Source organism: Cydia splendana, chromosome 12 (assembly GCF_910591565.1).
Source record: "Cydia splendana chromosome 12, ilCydSple1.2, whole genome shotgun sequence".
NCBI classification, from domain to species: Eukaryota; Metazoa; Arthropoda; class Insecta; order Lepidoptera; family Tortricidae; genus Cydia; species Cydia splendana.
In genome coordinates, this window is record NC_085971.1 from 18,176,945 (window position 1) to 18,195,465 (window position 18,521).

Sequence of the window (18,521 nt, forward strand, 5' to 3'; positions counted from 1 at the left end):
GTGACATGTGGCCATTTTCCCAGTTGCCACGTATTGGGTCACCAATTTGTGTCATGTGTGAATCTCTTGAAATTCAATAGCTCAATTTAGTTTAGTAATACACTGGTATTACTAAACTAAATTGAGCTATTGAATTCATACCTACCACTACCACTGTATATTTTTTCATGTAAATAAATTAATAAATAATAGCTCAATAATGTTTAACGGCCTGTGTAATTTGGAAAGTTCAAAGCACGCCTTTGTCAGTCTAGTATAGGTAACCAAATCAAATTAAATAAGTTTTTTGCAAAAATTTCATTTTAGGTTCAGCTTTTATCGCTGACTGTACTTTTCTTACGACAGACAACTAATAATCATCGAGACAATTCTAAAAACCCCTAACACAATTAGGTTGCGTTGTTTCATCACAGAGTTCCTATGGCCACCTCCTGTCTCCATCATCAGATCAGTTCGACAGTACCATATTATTGTATTGTTATCAGAACTACATAATACAGCTGCCAATTTTCATGACGCTACGATCCTTGGAAGATGGTTAAATTAGTTACCTTAGATTTCATTACATAGTTACATACAGGTAGACCTAATAAAAGCTTGTTAAAATGTACACGTAATGCCCGAAATTACATAATAGCTTAAAAGATTACATAAACAGTGGAACGGAATATAATTTAAAAACCAAAAAATAAGAATAGATGAGGTAAACATTAATTAAGCGCTTATAAAACAAAGAAAGCGAAGTGGCAGTGTGTGCGGGTGTATGTATGTGTACATTGTGTACGCGTGAGAGTGTTTAAGGGGTCCGGTAGCTGGCGCGGGTGCACGGAGCGGGCGTAAGTAAAATCCATCGCACGTGTCCGTGCCAGTAAAGGGGCCCACTGATTAACAGTCCGCCGGACGGTATCGGCCTGTCAGTTGTCCGGAACTGTCAAATTATTGTTCTAACTGACTTAGGTATATTTTTCGGTATCCCGCTCACCCGCATCATGCAACCACGTCAGCTAGCGGACGCCCTCATATGTATTTACTTACTTACAGAAAGTTCTCAATAAGTATCTTCATAAAACCAATTTACTTACCTTCTTTTTTTGTCCACAGCTCCACCCGACTGCTTACAGGATGAGCTGTCCTGTGGGCAGTACGTCTTCAACAAGACGTACTGCTACTCAGCGCATTATCGGTGCGATATGCACGTCGACTGCATGGATGGCAGCGACGAAGCGGACTGCAGTAAGTACCAAATATAGACCTTTATTACCTATCCAAATCACTACGGTCACTCCAGCCCGCTTGTAATCTATGGTTTTCTCGGCGAACAAATCGAACGCAACTCTTCACTGCATAAACCTGAGACGAATTGGTCTTGTAGATTTTCTTCGAGACCGGTTCCGAAGTTACAGGTTTTCGCCAAATATTTTAACCCCTTCAGGTAACAAGGACGCTTTCATCCTGTTGTTGCACCCTTATTATACTGCCGACTGCGCCAATGTTAAATGAATAAAAGACACATCCAAATTCGAACTTTAAGATACGTCAAATAATAGATATGGAAACGATATAGATCGGATATGTCAGTGTCAAACAAGTGTCAAAACTGACGCTTTTGTTTGTAGAAACCTCACTTTTTACATTTGTTTGACACTCACATATCCGATCCATATCATTTCCATATATATTATTTGACGTATCTTAAAGTTCGAATATTGCCGTGACATCCATAGCAGAGTAGTTTATTTCCAAACATGCAATTACCGACATACTTATACTTACTTTACTTTACCCTACGCGCTGATTATCCGAAGGATATAGGTATGGATTAAGTCCCAAACTAACGATAAGTGCAAAAATCTGTTAGAATATGAATCAATTCATATCAAGGGAAACTTTATTGTTTGTAAACACAGGCGAAGCTGATGAAAATACTCTAACATGGATAACTTTTGTTTGAAGTATTCGAAATTAAGTGTCAATTACTCAATATCTATCAAAGTACCCCAACGATGTTATATTAATTTCCGCCTGAGTTAATTTCAATTACTTCCTTTGATCACGGACATAACACTGTCACACAAAACTGGAGCAGGCAAAAACAATTAGCAAAACTGTCAAAACGAACCAATCAATTTACCCAATATCAAACCGCAACGAAGCTAATGGAAACCGAACGAAAACAAAAGAAATTGCGTTCCCTCCGAAGTCGTTCCACAACAAATAGTACGTCGAAAACATCGGAGGCAAATCTCCCGGCGCTGAAGCGATGCAATCCCGGGAAATGGAATAGTTGAGGCGATGGATGAGATACATCTTTAATTCAACCCCGATTGCTTCTCGGTCCATGGAACAAACTATCCTTTTCAATCCAAACTTGCGAGATAGATCTACGATATAATTGAGAGCTATTAAAACTCCGACTGTCTCGCGGAAAGTTTCGCGATATATTTGCTGGAAAAAGTGTGTTCTTTTAGTAATGCCCCGTGAGCGAGGCGGGAACGAGTAAGTGTACTTTTATTTCTGCTTGTTTTACTGTAATAGCAAAAAAGATAACATAGGTATTATAGTTTTTCCAATCGAACTGTTTTTAATAGCCAATGGGCCGAAAAATTAAAGCAATGACCAAAAGGCTTCCCTTGGGACCTCCATGACGATCGCTTGTGCGTTAACCTGATTAATATGCTTCCCTAGTCTTGAGCAGATTGTTGTAAGTATATTATACTCGAAATGATACCCCAAAGTTTCACCTATAGAATATTTTAGTAGGTAAAAAAATATTATTTATTCCCAGCGGCGAGAATAGTGTGAGGGGAGCTGATGGGGCCTCACATGGGATGGTGGAAATCAAAGGCAGGATCCAGGGCGATGATGGGTATTTATTAATTTTAATAAAAAGGCACCTGTAACAATATACAGGCCAAGGGTTAGCCCTGCGATGCAGTTACACATTTATGTATAAACACTTTCGTAAATAACTTAGATATTACTAAAAACTTACAATTAATGTGCCTTTAAGATGTGGGTATAGATCTGGAGTTGCGCTTGGCAATAGGTAATCGTGCACACTATTCACTGCACTTTTCATATTGTATTAACTGTGGATCTCGATTACAATAAAATAGAACTTAGAAAACTATGTAGGAAGTACACTCTGTTAAAATAAAAATATGTTCATCGATCGAAGTTTTGGATCGAACTGAAAATAAAAATCAAGGAATGGAATTTGAAGAAGGATTTGAATTTAAAAAGGGAATTTAGAATTTGGATGTGCCAGTAATAATAGGAAAGGTGGTAGTGTAACGTTTCGTTACACGCACCGTTACAAATAGAATCAGAAAAAATGCAGCCGTAAGCAAGATTTTGATTTTATAGAGCGTATTGGAAATAAATCTAAGTTTGTGGAGAAAATATGTCGCGTGGCAAATTTGCGTAAAAGAACGAGTTATGGCTCCATTCTTCGCTTCACGAGACACGAATGATATCGGATTTAAGCGAAACTTGAGATACCTACCATTGTTTTTTAACCAGAACTCAAGTACTACGCTCCCATTAAGATTTGGAAACAAAGTTGTGGAGTTTCAGAGACAGCAGATTTTAGCGGGAACACGGCACGGTAAAGAAAAACGCAATTTCTACAACATTAAAGCTTGTTAAGTGTGAGAGCGCATTCACATTGTCCGATCCGATATCGCAAAATGTTCGGCATATTTGAGTTCCATTTGATTTCATTGTATATTTCGCCAGTATTTTTCATAATATGACATTGTTATTGTTTAACGACAAATATTTATCTAAAAACAGCAAACTAAAATACGAGCTGTAGATATAGATATAGCGCGCTTTGTTGTTCCTAGTTTTAGAGTGGTTGACATTTTCACCTGCCATGTGGAGTTTCTTTTTAAAAGAAAATAGGCCGGTGTGTTTTGGAGCGGCGTTTCTGCACGCCTAGGTAATCAGTAGTCTGATGCATACGTACAGTTCCATACACTGTATAGTATACGTACGTTTGGAACATACGTGTGTGTGTTGGTTGTGTTTTTACTGTAGAGATTTGTGCGTGTTCCTCTTGTCATTGTTAACAAAAAACATAGCTTTGACTACTTAATGATTCATACTAACCCAGCGGAAACGGAGGCCACCTTACTATGTATATTCGACGTTTATATGCCATTATGCCCATTATATTTATTTAATATTCGGAGAACCAACAACTCAATTTGCACAATTGCAAATATAAGTAAGTAACAGAGAGCCTAAGGCTAGGTTCTCACGGCGTTAATTTTTCCCGTATACCGTATACGGGATTTTATCGAATACCGTAGTGACAGCAAAATTTGTATAGAGACGTTCAAAATCGTTCAGACGGCTAGACGGCTTTCCGGCATAGATGCTGTGGGAACGACTTTGAACGTTTCCTTACAAATTTGGCTGTCACTACGGTATTCGATAAAATCCCGTATACGGTATACGGGAAAAAATCACGCCGTGTGAACCTAGCCTAACTTATCTATTAGGTAACCTAGTTACCTAATTCTAACCACCAAACTTGTCATACGCATAGTTCAAATTTAACCAAATATTTTTGATTACATGCAGTAAGGGATTAAACCATAATATAATAACTAAGTAACTAATCAAATAATATAACCCAATCAAGCGAAAATCGGACTCAAAAAGTAATCACTAAAAACTTTTAAAAACTTGTGTGCCCATTTAGCCAATTTATTTTATTTCAGTAGTTATTTAATGTAGTGGTGATTTGTTGTATAATTAACTTTAGACATATTTATTAAGGCATCTTACAAAATGTGCGATATAGTACGAAAAGTCTACATAAACCTCGTTGACTGTACATTTCACAGTTTCAAACCACACCTCAACATTGTTGCGTCTCTAGAGTATACTCGTACTCGTTAACTTATGTATGTATGTATGTACGTACGTACGTAGCTATGTTCTGTATGGTAATGACGCGCACCGAGCCTTAACTTGGGATGTGGAACTTTTAATACGGTTCCAATACAGCGAGGTAAAATACAGTATAGTGAGACAGTATGTTGACTTGAAACTTAGTTTAGCACTGATACTGATGGCATATTGCAAACCTTTCTCGTGCGAATTTGGTTACGAGAAATCGCCCAAAAATTCATAGTTAAAAAACAGGAGGAGTCCTTTGTCCTTTGCTTTGTACTTATACGAATTAATCTATTGATTGTGTTGACATGTTAGTATGTATATTACCCACTACTACTACTACTACTTTTAGCCCGAAATAACCGTCGCTTTATTTGCATACTGACAGTGGCGGATTTGCCCTAAGGCCCAGTAGGCCCTGGCCTACAGACAAAAAATTTCGCTGATGATAACAAGAAATAACTGTAAAATGTAGTCAATATGATAGATGCTGCGAAAGGGGCGGCTATAGGGCCTGGGGCCTAGGGCGGCAAAGACTGCAAATCCGCCACTGCATACTGATGGCTCTACATATCTTTTATTATTCTATACCACTTCTATACTAAACATAGACATGCAAAAGAAATAAGAAATAAGTAGAAGTTGGCCTAAAGAGGACTAATGTGCCGTTTTAAATAAATGAAGTGTGAGACGATACATTTTTAACCAACAACTTGCATATAAACCCCCTTATTCATAAACGTTTACTAAAGTTAACAAGCCGATAATAATCGTTTGTCCCTTTCCAACATATTGGTATGATGGCAAAGGACAAACGATTATTATCAGCCTGTCAACTTTAGTAAACGTTTATGAATAAGCAGGAAAGATTTTACTAAAATATTGGGTACTTATACTCGTTATTACTTTTTAATTTTTACAAGTTAAAATACTGTTTTCTACATAAATATTTGCAGGCGAAGTGTAGTAAGTTAGTTTATAAGCGCTGTGATTGATGATTCGATTTGGAACGTTTAGCGACTTAAGCGGATTATACGAGCGAGTTGGGAAACTATTATTATGCCGAATAGGCCTGCTAGGCAGATTCTAAGATTATCTGTAACTAAGTTATAAGTTAGTACCTACCAGCAATTTTACGTGAAAAAGGGGTCGGTGGACACGCATATGGGGTGAGTAACTACTACGACGTAACTACGTCATAGGAGGTGATTAGACACCACAAAGGGGTGAAAAAACACGCCTTGTGGGTTAAAAGACACGAAAAAATATTTTTGTATCATATATTTGTTTAACAGATATACCTATACTATTTGCCAATAGAGTATCAACATAACAATGACCAGATTCGATGCCTATGACAACTAAAACCATATTTCTATTCACCCCTTTCGTGTGTCTATCGACCCCGTTTTAAGGATATGGAGAAAACAGGTAGTTTTCTTTGATTTTCTCTTAATTGGGCGGGTCTAAATTGATTTCACAAATGCAAAATTAAGGAACTAACCAAGACTCATAAAATTACTTTTATCATTTGGATTATTGGCGAAAATCGTCCTTGAAGTTGAAAATCGTGTCTTTTCACCCCGGTTTACGGTACCTAACGTTTAGAGTCAATGGTTATGAATAGTACCTAAAAAAAATTAACTACAAAATCGACCTAGTACCTAATATGGCTTGTGTTGTGAGTACTAAAAAGACGTCTCATATAAAAAAAATACCTATTTAGTTTCGCATGCATTAGATGTGCAAATCCTTTGACATGAAGACGCGGTTCAGCGACTGACTCAATTTCATACCGCCCACTTTGCCCTGAGCCCTGTACGGATATGATGGTCGTTCTTGTCTACGTGACAGCGTGATAAAACGGTGCCCGTCACTTTCTACCCCGCGGTGTTAAAAAGAGACAGGTTTATCACGTGGATAAAACCATCCATAATAGCCTTCCTGCATTTCGCGCGCAATGCTGTGTCTACACCTGCGTTGTTAATATAATTATACTATGCGCCAACTCCAACCAGTGTATTTTGCACTTTATAATGCTGTGTCTGTCTAGATATTTATAATTTGTTGCAAGAAAATTAAACCTTATATTTTATGTAATCCTGTTTATGTGCAATAAAGTGACATACATACATACTATATGGACCTACTTCACTGTGCTGTACATGGCGTAAATCTATTTACACAATAAATGATTATGATCATGACTTAAAGCCTAGTTTTTTTACTTTATATATCTTATAGGCATGTTATAAACTTTTACTTTTTTTTTTATGTAAATTTTCATATCGTACTATTATGCGAAATTTAAAGTTGATTTTCAGTATGACAATAAAATATAGGTAGACTACCTACCGATCTAGTTTTCCTATAATATAACCTATATTTTATAAGTTTTATAATTTACTTTACAATTATACGTATGATATTTCTAAACTAACTTACAAAATTACTTAACTTACTTTTACTTATTTATTTATTTTATTTATTTTTTTATATTTGTATGCTTATTTCTTAATATTTGTATGCTAAAAGTCTTAGAAAAATGTAAAATCGTTAACTTTTGTAATGTCCACAGAAAAGGCGCCGGTTTTCCCGGACGTTTTATGACCCATTTACTATTGCATAAAAAAAAAAAATCCTTGTTAAAAACTAAACCAAGTTACATACGTCGTTTTGCTTAGTAAACTCGTACAGGAAAACTACGGGTCCAGCTCGCTGGCATCCCATCCTTTGTGTGGCCAAAGTTAGCCATAAAAATAGGTCCGTGTTTGGCTTAAATTTGCATTTAATCTGGATGACAGAAGGATGCATTACAGGCTCTTTTGTTGGTGCCGTGTCATTTCCATACGGGCGATTTGCATTTTTTGATGCGGTGAGACGTGCCACAGGGCGGACACTCTATTACGGCTTTTTAAAGTCCGTCTAAAGGATGACTTACGTTAGACCGGGCCGTATCCGGGCCGGAGCTTCCGGCGCTTACTTTTCTATGACATGACAGGCGATCACGTGATGCTTTCCATAGAAAACTCCGGCCCGGACACGGCCTGGTCTAACGTGATTTATCCTTAAGCTACCTTTGCAAGTTTGTAGCGACTTGAATATAAACAAGTGTAAATAAATATTATTATAAAAACATAAAACCCAACTGCTTAAAACATGAAAGGGGCTTGATAAAAAGGGAAAATCCTTAGTTACATGCATATATTTTTGAAATGGTCTTTGATACCCATATTGCTATGGTAACCCCCCCCCCCCCCTTCATTTTCAAAATGTATATAGCCTATGTTACTACCACAATTCTGACACTTCATCACGTCAGTTCGCATGCAATACGCACTTCATTGCATGAAAATAAAAAATAAACGCAATAAAATAACAATCCATGCATGCAAAAATATAGACGAAACAAGTAGGTACTTAAATACGAAAATGACAAACAAAGCTATTGATCGTTATAAAATATACAGCGTATATAACGCACTCAAAGTAACCTACTTCCTTATATCTCCCATATTGTGCTAACCTTTCCAGCTCAAAGTTATCGACTACAAAGGCATAAGACTCGGTCTCAAAGGCTTTTTCCTAGGCTTTGTATGGCAACCACATTATCCACGATGCACCTTTATAGAGCAGTATAATATATGGAGATAGTATAGAGATATCTTATGTATATTTAAAATGTGTGCAGGTCGGTAATGAGATTCAGGCAGGTTTTAAAGTAAGACGGGTACGTGGATTAATTTAATAAATTTTGGTTAAGTTGGTCTTCCTATATTGCGATTTCTTTTAAATCTTTTAATTACTTAAATTTTTTTAAATATATTTTTTTTAATTATCATGATCTTAGTTGGCTTTTTGATTATCTACTTAGTTTAATTTGATTTGAATTCATAGAATTTTACGCAGTCTTTCATAATTATATCCGAGTATGAAGTGATAGAATATTTAAACCAGGAATCGAAGTAAACTAATTTGGTGGTGTACAGTGAATGGAGAATTAATATTGAAATGCGTTTAACCACCATTTTGGAGTCAACGGCCGGTAGTCCACGTGTTACTTGTGAAGTCCAGCTATCGCTTTACAAGAGCTAATAAAATCACCGTACACTGTCTTGTACTAACCGTACACTTTTACAGCCGTATTCGAACAATGAGATACGTCAAATACTAGATATTGAAACGATATGGATTGGATATGTCAGTGTCAAACAAGTGTCAAAAGTGACGTTTTTGTTTGAAGAAACGTCAATTCTGACACTTGTTTGACACTGACATATCCAATCCATATCATTTCAATATCTAGTATTTGACGTATCTCATTGTTCGAATACGGCTGTTAGTCGTCGTTTAGCTCCCAATACCTTGATACTGGCGAAATAGTCCCGCTGGACTGAAGCCATAATTTTAAAAGAATGAATGACTGTACATCATTACATTATTAGGCAAGCGTTTAGCGTTTGAATAATGAAGAAACGACGAAATTTAACAAGATCCCGTGTGAGAGACACGAGTTGACGTCGCCGTTATATTACTAACAAAATTAGCAAAGTAATATTGAGTTTGAAACAATGAAGGAGACCTGAAATGTTAGACGTTGACATTATGTTTTGAAAGGCTTATTATAACACGAGGTTTGTTATTAACTAAATTAATGTATCCGTGTGTTGATTGTCTTTAATTTCTTTTGATTAAAAACATTTGCGAAAATAGGCGTCTGTTCTGTGGGTATTACTAAAGTTAATTTACAGAGGTATACTGATTTTATTTCTTCAAACAAATACGTCACTTTTGAAACTGACAGATATTATAAGTAATCCAGATCTAATAGGGAATATAACGTAAAACTCTGCGTAGCGGGCGCCACTACCACTATCCATCACAATCTGGGGGTCTACCGCGAAACAAGAAAATCGAAATTTCGTTATCTAACCTCTCTATCACTCTTTCATATTCGAGTGATAAAGAGGCAGATAACTAAATTTCGCGTTGCCCGGTAGGCCCTTGTTAACAAACCGCCTTGATGCATCAATGTCATATTTTATTGTCTTTAAAAACTTGTCAAAAAACAGTTTAAGGCACAGTATGTATAAGTTACTCTATGGTTTATTAGCTAGCTTAGTGCTGCACTCTGGCGGCAGAACACTGCAGTAATACCCCCTATTCATAATCTGTTATTAAAATGAGAATATGTCTATAAGATACATTCTGCTAAGGCTTTCAGCACAGAAATTTAAGGATATAGGTTTTATCAAGCCGGAAAGGATAAAGTACGAACATTAGGCTTGTAAGCGCCACTTGCACCATTCCACTAACCCGGGGTTGACCGGTTAAACCTGGAGTTACCATGGTTACCTGTACAATTTGACACTGAGTTAACCACTTAATCCCGGTTTAGTGGGACGGTGCAAGTGGCTCTAAGTTTATTTTATATCCACGGGCAAGTCTTATAACTTTAACTCATACTAAAAAGTTTTTGACAATTATGTTTTAACTCGGAGACATACGCGTCAAAAACATAACTCAGTCTACGTTATGGAACTAAACAGTACCACAGAATAAATAATAGTACTAGGTACAGAAGACTCACTCTCTAACAAAACGCGTCTGTTACGATCAGCACAGATATGGCCGCTAGGTGGCGACAGCGCCACGCGCGGCTTATGGCTAGCCACCAAAATTGGTGTGGAACGGAAGGGAACGGATGTACTTTTAGCTACCTGTAGCAAAGCGACGAAATCGCGGAGTGAGCCACGCCTGACAGTAACCCTAGTGTAAATTTCATTCGACAGCGTGACGCAACGTAGGTACGCGTTTGTATGGGATTTTGAGTTTTCAAAACGTCCCACTTGGCGCCCTGCTCAAAATCCCATACGAAATGAGACTGAACGCAAACGCGTACGTCCGTCACGCTATTGAATGAAATTTAGTCTAGGGGTTCTGTAATTTAGTGCATGTACACAGTTAATTAGGTCCTAATTCTCCTATACTTACCTGTTTACCCTACAATGCTCATACTGCTATTGATTCGTAACCCAACACGTTTGACGGACGTTTGAACGTTTGTAATTAGAACAGTGTTTGTGCACAAGGGAAATTTCACACTTCGGCACACGCGATCGGACACGTAACATTAGTGTTGGTAGGAACTCGAGTCTTTTGAGTCTCGAATAACTCGACTCGGCGCTTAAAAAAGTCGAGTTCTTTTTGAGTCTTTTTTAAGCGCAAATTCATAGGACTATAGGAACTCGACTCAATTTAATGAGACTCAGCACTTTAAAACAGTCCAGTTCTATATTGAGTGGTTTTAAGCGCAAATTCATAGGACTCTAGTCTCTTAATAAAGACTGTCAACAATTTTGTAGGTTTTATCTAAATAACAGTAAAAAAAATATTGTGTGATTTGTGTAGGTACCTAATAACCCATGAATTTTACATAATAACATTGCATTGTAAGATTTTTCTTTAAAAATGGGAGTTCTCTTAAAAGTACTCAAGTTTCTACAAAACACTGGTTCCTAACAAGTTGAAAAGATCTCGTTTCGTCTTAATTATTATTCTAAAAAATTGGCTCGAGTCTAAAAGCAGAGGACTCAGAGGACTCCAGTCTTAACCAACACTAGACAAGTCTGTCCACTGCGCAACAGCCATTGGAAAATACATTCAATTCTTTGCCGTATTCTGACGTAACAAAGTCCAAATTCGAACTGGTTTTCCGCTGGTTGATGCGTGTGTACTTGATATTACGTGCTGAAACATGGAAGGACTGATAATTTAGTGAACATGTTATGTGACAGAATTTGCTTTTGTATTCTGTGTTCCCTGGAAATTTACCTGGGCCGAGCTCGGACGTTCCGACCGCCGTAATTTTTAGTAGATACAAGGTTAAGTTTTAACATAATTTCGAGTTTGACCAAGTTGCAATCATCATTTTCACTCATACTTTGTGAATTTTGTAGTGCATTTATATTTATTACGTAAAAATGACGGCCAAGGCACGGCTAACAAGTCATAGGGGGTACAGAGGGGAATGAAACCATTCCCATCCGTCCCCGGTGGGCATAGAATGAGAAGTAACCGTACCCGCTGTTCCCGCCCTATGTGAACGAAGCGGGGACAGTTGGGAATCCGCCATGTTGACCCACGTTTCCAATTGCATACGGCAGATATCCGGTTTATCACTGTAGCAGTCAATTAATATTGTAATATATTTGTTACAGCGTACAGAAAGTGTCAGCCGGACGACTTTCAGTGCGGTGTCGAAACGTCGGTATCAGGGAAAGCCGCTTCTCAGGGACCCTGCATACCCAAGGAAAAGAGATGCGATGGGTAAGTACTCTATTTATTGTCGTACGTTTACGTATTGTACATGTTATCTTGAAACCCCGTTTTTAGTGTAAGCGCGTTTAAATAATGAAAACGCGTTTTCACAATTTTTGAAAACGAATAAGTGTGTAATATTAGGGGTCTTGTTTAGTTAGCGTCTAATTTCTGTTGTGAACTGAATTGGTTTATTAGATAACACAATCCCCAATGAGGGCGCCACTGGACGGTCGATACAGTCTTACAGTTAGACCAAGAGAAGTCTGCAGCGATTTTAATAGCCCACGCAGCGCACAAGTGTTATTTTAAACGTCAAACTTCTATGAAATTATGACGTATAAATAACACTTGCACTACGTGGGCTAAGTATCTAAATCGCTGCAGACATTTCTTGGTCTAAGTTTAACACTCTTAACTCTATGGACATTGCGTCTTCCATAATTCCGTAAACATAAAATTGCTATTGATTACAATTCTTTCAATTCCTTCCTGTATTGTCATTGTAGGTTAGCAAACTATCACAGTTTAGCTACAGGGTATCTATTAGGTATTGATTTAATTGTCGCGTGACCACATAATTACTTTATCTTGTTTCACTCTTTGCACCATGATGTTTTCTGCGAAGCAAATCATTTAGGTGAAAAAAACCTGTAGATAGTTTAAAAAACCGGCCAAGTGCTAGTTGGACTCACTTTCCAAGGGTTTCGTACATTACCCATTACCCAATCGTTAACAATGTATTTTTTATATGTAAAACGCGAGTGAATTGCCTTTAAAAAACGGTGTACTTTCGTTTGGGCCAAATACCTTTCGCCAAATTTCACTTCCCAACAAACTTATCGCAATAGTTTCATTTCCCAAAGGAACCTTTAGCAAAGTTACACTTCGCATATAATTTATTTGGTAAAATTATCACTTGGCATGATTTTACTTTGTCAAATGTTGTTAGGACAAAAAAATATTTAGCAAACGTTTTTTATTGGCTAATATTATATTCCAAAAAAGCCGTTAAGTGGGTTAGGTTAGGTTTGAACTGCGATCCTCACAGAACCGAACAAAAGTGGGTTAGGACAGGTTATAACTGCGACCCTTACAGAAACGAAATGCTACTAGAAAAGTGGATTTGATTAGGTTCGAACTGCGATCCTCACAGAACCGAACTGCTATCAGAGAAGTGGGTTAGGTTAGGCTAGAACTACGACCCCTACAGAAACGAAATGCTACTAGAAAAGTGGGTGGTTTTACCTCCATTTCTACATAGTGCACCATCTACAATAATCTTTCACCGGCCCCCATAGAAATAGGTATTTTTTCTTAAAAATTATAATGTTTATGGTTCAACTAATCACATCCGTATGCGTAAAACATAACCAAAATGATAAAAAAACAAGGTCGGGATTAAGTATTTCGAATAAAAGCAAAAATAAAAATATCTATTGGTATGTTAATTATATGCCATGCAATATGTTATGCTTAATGATACATTTGACTAAATAATACTTGGTAAAATGAAACTTGTCCAAATAATTATTTGCTAAACAATAACTTGCCAAAAAAGTCTATTGCTGACTGAAAATTCGCGATAAGTTGTTTTGCCAAACATTTTTTTGGGAAATGATAATTTGGGAAACATAGTTTGGGATGTGATAATTTGGGAAACGTTTTTGGCCCATTCGTTAGTAAACCTTAAAAAACCCGTAGGGGTCGGATCAAAAACGAAGTAATTAGTCCGACTCACGCTTGACTGCATATTTCTAATAGGTTTTCCTGTCATCTATAGGTAAAGAACTATTTTGTATATTTTTTAGGGTTCCGTACCTCAAAAGGAAAAAACGGAACCCTTATAGGATCACTCGTGCGTCTGTCTGTCTGTCTGTCTGTCTGTCTGTCTGTCTGTCTGTCTGTCCGTCTGTCACAGCCGATTTTCTCCGGAACTACTGGACCAATCAAGTTGAAATTTGGTACACATATGTAAGTTTGTGACCCGAATACGGACATGTAACGTAAACAAATGAATTTTAAACATGGGGGCCACTTTTGGGGGGTAAATGAAAAAATGAAAAAAAAAAATTTTTCTAACTATATCATGTTACATATCAAATGAAAGAGCTTATTGTAAGGATTTCAAATAATTTTTTTTTATAATTTTCGGATCAACAGTTTAGAAGTTATTCAAGAAAATAGGAAAAAAATGACCATTCCCCCCCCCTTATCTCCGAAACTACTAGGTCTAAAATTTTGAAAAAAATACATAAAATAGGTCTATACCTATAGATGACAGGAAAACCTATTAGAAATGTACAGTCAAGCGTGAGTCGGACTTAATTACAGTTTTTAATCCGACCCCTACGGATTTTTTAAAGAGATTTCACTCACGTTTCACATAAAAAATACATTGTTAACAGTGCCGGATTACTTAGAGTAGTAGTTTTCTTAGAGTAATTGGTGATAATTTTCTGATAAGATAATCATTTTAAATATTTAACGGTCTTACCTACTTACGAGTAATTGTAAGGTCAAATTAAAAATAATGTTTTAAAAAAATGTTAAATTGAGAGCTAGCTTAAAGATTTTTGTACTCGTCGACTTTAATGGTTGAATTAATAAAGACTTTGTAACCAATAAGCAAAACAAGCACGTGCTTAGGGCACCACATTCAGGAGGGGCACCAAAATGCCAGGTTGAAAAAGGTGAACAAATTTTAAAATTAGGGACAGACACATCGTTTTTACCACACGATTTTTTTTAGCTGTCCAAAAGCTAATTTGCAAAAATAATGGCGCGTAATTCTTTGGGAAACAATCGGTAGCAGTAGAAGAGTCGTGATTACATGCATAGATTCGATTTCAACCCACTCTTTTGCGGTTCGGCGTTAGGTGTTATGCGAGGCCTTCTGCCTTAATTACACTTAGGCGTGGATCCAAATCCAAGCTTTCCTCTTTCGCAGCTAGGCCTACTGCCTTTCTCACACTTCGCCAATTCAATTCCAAGCTCTGCTTTCTTGCATATTTTATGCATGAAAACAACCTCGAATATCGAAGCCTATTAAGAAATATCGAGCCCTATGCGAAGCTAAGCTGATAGAAAACTGTCCCATCCCTTCTCTGTATGAAATCCTGGAGTCGCGCCTGGTTGGGACTAAAAGTAAAATTGCGTTTGTATATCGAAAAAATTTCGCGCTCGCTTCGCTCGCGTTTTCAATAACTTTATAAGGTATGATAAAGGTGACATTCGGGTGGCGACTGCAGCAACATTACTCTGTTGCAACGTTACTGCTGCAGTACTGTCAACTTCCGTGATAAAATGATGTGACTGATTTCCATACTAAAAGTAAAAATTTACAACTGTCTATCATATTGCGTTTTTATATCGAAAAATTTCCGCGCTCGCTTCGCTCGCGTTTCTATTACTTTCTAAGCTATAATAAAGGTGACATTCGGGTGGCGACTGCAACAGCATTAGGTACTCTGTTGCAACATTACTGCTGCGGCACTGTCAATTTTCGTGATAAAATGATGTGACTGATTTCCATTCTCAGCTGTAACGCGGCAATGAACTTCTCTCAATTTACCAAAAAATCAATGTAATCTTGATGACCCGAGGGAGAGGGGGCACCTAGAAATCCTTAGGGCATCAACATATCTTAATCCGGCACTGATTGTTAAAAATTGTGTAATATACGGAACCCTTGGAACGCGAGTCCGACTCGCACTTGGCCGGTTTTTCTAAATTATAGACCCAATAGTTTCAGAGATAAAGGGGGGGGGGGGGTGATCATTTATTGGCTATTTTCTTAAATAACTTCTAAACTATTTATTTTACAATTACAAAAAAAAATATTTGAGATTCTCAAAATGAGCTCTTTCATTTGATATGTAACACGATATAGTTTGAAACATTATTTTTTAATTTTCTCATTACCCCCAAAAGTGGCCTCCTTGTTTAAAATTAATTTGTTTACGTAAGATGTCCGTCTTTGGGTCACGAATTTACATATGTGTACCTACCAAATTTCAACTTAATTGGTCGATTACTTTTGGAGAAAATGGGCTGTGACAGACGGACAGACAGACACACGAGTGATCCTATAAGGGTTCCGTTTTTTCCTTTTGACGTACGGAACCCTAAAAGCTTAAAAGGTACCTGCAACTCGCCAAAAAATAAATTGATTGATATTGAACCACTTACTAGATTACTTATAATTTACTCAATTGAGCTCGGTTCGTCTATAATTCAATATATCAGTCAGAAATATAATTCGAAAAAGCTGAAAAGGTCGGTGACGACAGATAATAGATTTGCAGAAGCTTGTCTCCATACCTATACAACTGGCCAAGAATTTGAATAGGCTGTCCCTAACATATAAAGTACATGCCTAACATGACTAGACTGCCTCTCATTTATCGGCCACACGCATTATGGAGAAGTCAAAGTGATCTGACGTTACTTGAACACTAAAACACTGTAGTTAAATAGACATGCCTACCTATCTTCATTAGCTGCATTTGCCATTTATTAAAGCATAAGTTTCACACGATTGCTGGTTATTTTTTTTCAAAAAATAATATAATTTACATCTATTGCTGTTTGTCTTCATTTGCTATAAATAGCAATATAGCAATTGTAATTAAACTTGTCATATAATGCATTACAGGTGTAGTGCGTAATTATTTTCCATCGTATTTTCTCGGAAACGTACGAACGTGTCTTGCTATTTCAGTCAGTCTCGGTACAAAAGGTACTGAAGTAGCATGACAAATACGAACGCTTCCGAGTAAATATGGGTCAAACAGATCTCTGTGTTCGCGTCTTTCCTGTAGACATACACAAAAGTAAAGGGCTATAAAGGTTAATTTTCTTATTTAACCATTGTCCACGTGAAAAGGTCCTCCTTTTATTTAGAGAACTATGATAAAATCATTACCTACATGCCCACAAGCTGTTAACTATTGCCCACAGGAGAGAAAACTAGTGTGTTCACGCGAACTGTACACTTTTGTGTATGTCTACAGGAAAGACGCGAACACAGATTTCTGTTTGACCGAAATACGATGGAAAACAATAATGCACTATATCTGTACAGAGAGCACCTTTTCTTTTTTCAAAAGAGTATCTCCTGTATTTTATTTATCTGTGATGCTCGGCCTATGAGGAAATCGCATTAATTTAAATAGGCCCAGTAAGCTTTATCGAATCATTGGCCGTTTCAATCGAGTAATTGTATTGATTTAATTATGCTAAGCACACGGTGACGAGTTTTATTTCATTATAATAATGGACGCCGCGTATTGATTTTATTGTTCTCTGGGGGTTATATCTATTGGATGTGTGGATGATTAAGGATGACTCACGTTAGACCGGGCCGTGTCGGGGCCGGAGCTTCCGGCGCATCGTTTTCTATGGAAAGCATCACGTGATCGCCTGTCATGTCATGGAAAAGTAAGCTCTGGAAGCTCCGGTCCGGACACCACCCGGTCTAACGTGAGTCATCCTTTATGGCGCCGCCATAGCGACGATGGAACGTTATAGTTATCTGACATTATGCAAATTGGAAACGACGAAACCAAAGGTAGCCTTGTAAACAATGTATAGTTCTCAAGAAATTGGGTTGAGTACCGCCGTGACCGACTGGCTTAGTAGTTATGGCATAAACCGCTACACCGGAAAACGCCATCGCCTGTTGAAGGCCATCGAAAACAGGGAGGGATACCCACACACTGGTTCAACTCCATTCAAGAGGTTACACGCGAGACGTGCCAGGTTTCCTTAAGGAAGGCAATGAATCGGCCAGGATGGAGAGCACTACACCGCAGAGCGACTTATGGTGGTCACGACCCTCAGACATGAGGATTCGACTAGGAAAATAAAGCTAATCCACATTATTATTTGTCCACAGTTACTTAGACTGCAGAACAGGAAAGGACGAGGAAGGCTGCGCGAACAACACCACGATTTGTCGACTGGACGAGTTCCGTTGCGAGTCCGGCAACAAGTGTGTCAACATGTCGGCCAAGTGTAACCACGAGAATGACTGCGGGGACAATTCGGATGAGGCGCATTGTAGTAAGTACTTATATAATATATATATCTATTGTCAGCAGTATAGGTAATGGTATGCACCATCCTTCACCACGCACCATCTCAGGCAGTGCCGTATAGTATGATTGTTGCTTTGGTAAAACTAAGCAAAATAACCACGAGGTGTACCTTTGGCTCTCAGGAGTTCAGAACTACAATACCCGCGGTTCATTTTACGCGCTATATCTGTCAACCTATCATAAAAAGTTTTT

The 18,521-nt window shown here is 37.6% G+C and overlaps 1 protein-coding gene and 1 long non-coding RNA gene across 3 annotated transcripts in view; one reads left to right on the top strand and one right to left on the bottom strand.

The window, feature by feature from the left end:
* LOC134795643 (low-density lipoprotein receptor-related protein 2) overlaps positions 1–18,521 on the top strand; it is a 404,540-nt gene that overhangs the window by 358,371 nt on the left and 27,648 nt on the right. For both annotated transcript variants that reach the window (XM_063767542.1, XM_063767543.1), the window contains 3 exons: positions 1,102–1,233; positions 12,129–12,237; positions 18,128–18,294. In XM_063767542.1, coding sequence (XP_063623612.1) covers positions 1,102–1,233; positions 12,129–12,237; positions 18,128–18,294 — 408 coding nt within the window. The remainder of the gene's footprint in view (positions 1–1,101; positions 1,234–12,128; positions 12,238–18,127; positions 18,295–18,521) is intronic.
* LOC134795746 (uncharacterized) overlaps positions 1–18,521 on the bottom strand; it is a 320,791-nt gene that overhangs the window by 148,545 nt on the left and 153,725 nt on the right. Inside the window, exon 2 of the long non-coding RNA XR_010144846.1 lies at positions 9,034–9,162. This is a non-coding gene — a long non-coding RNA (uncharacterized LOC134795746). The remainder of the gene's footprint in view (positions 1–9,033; positions 9,163–18,521) is intronic.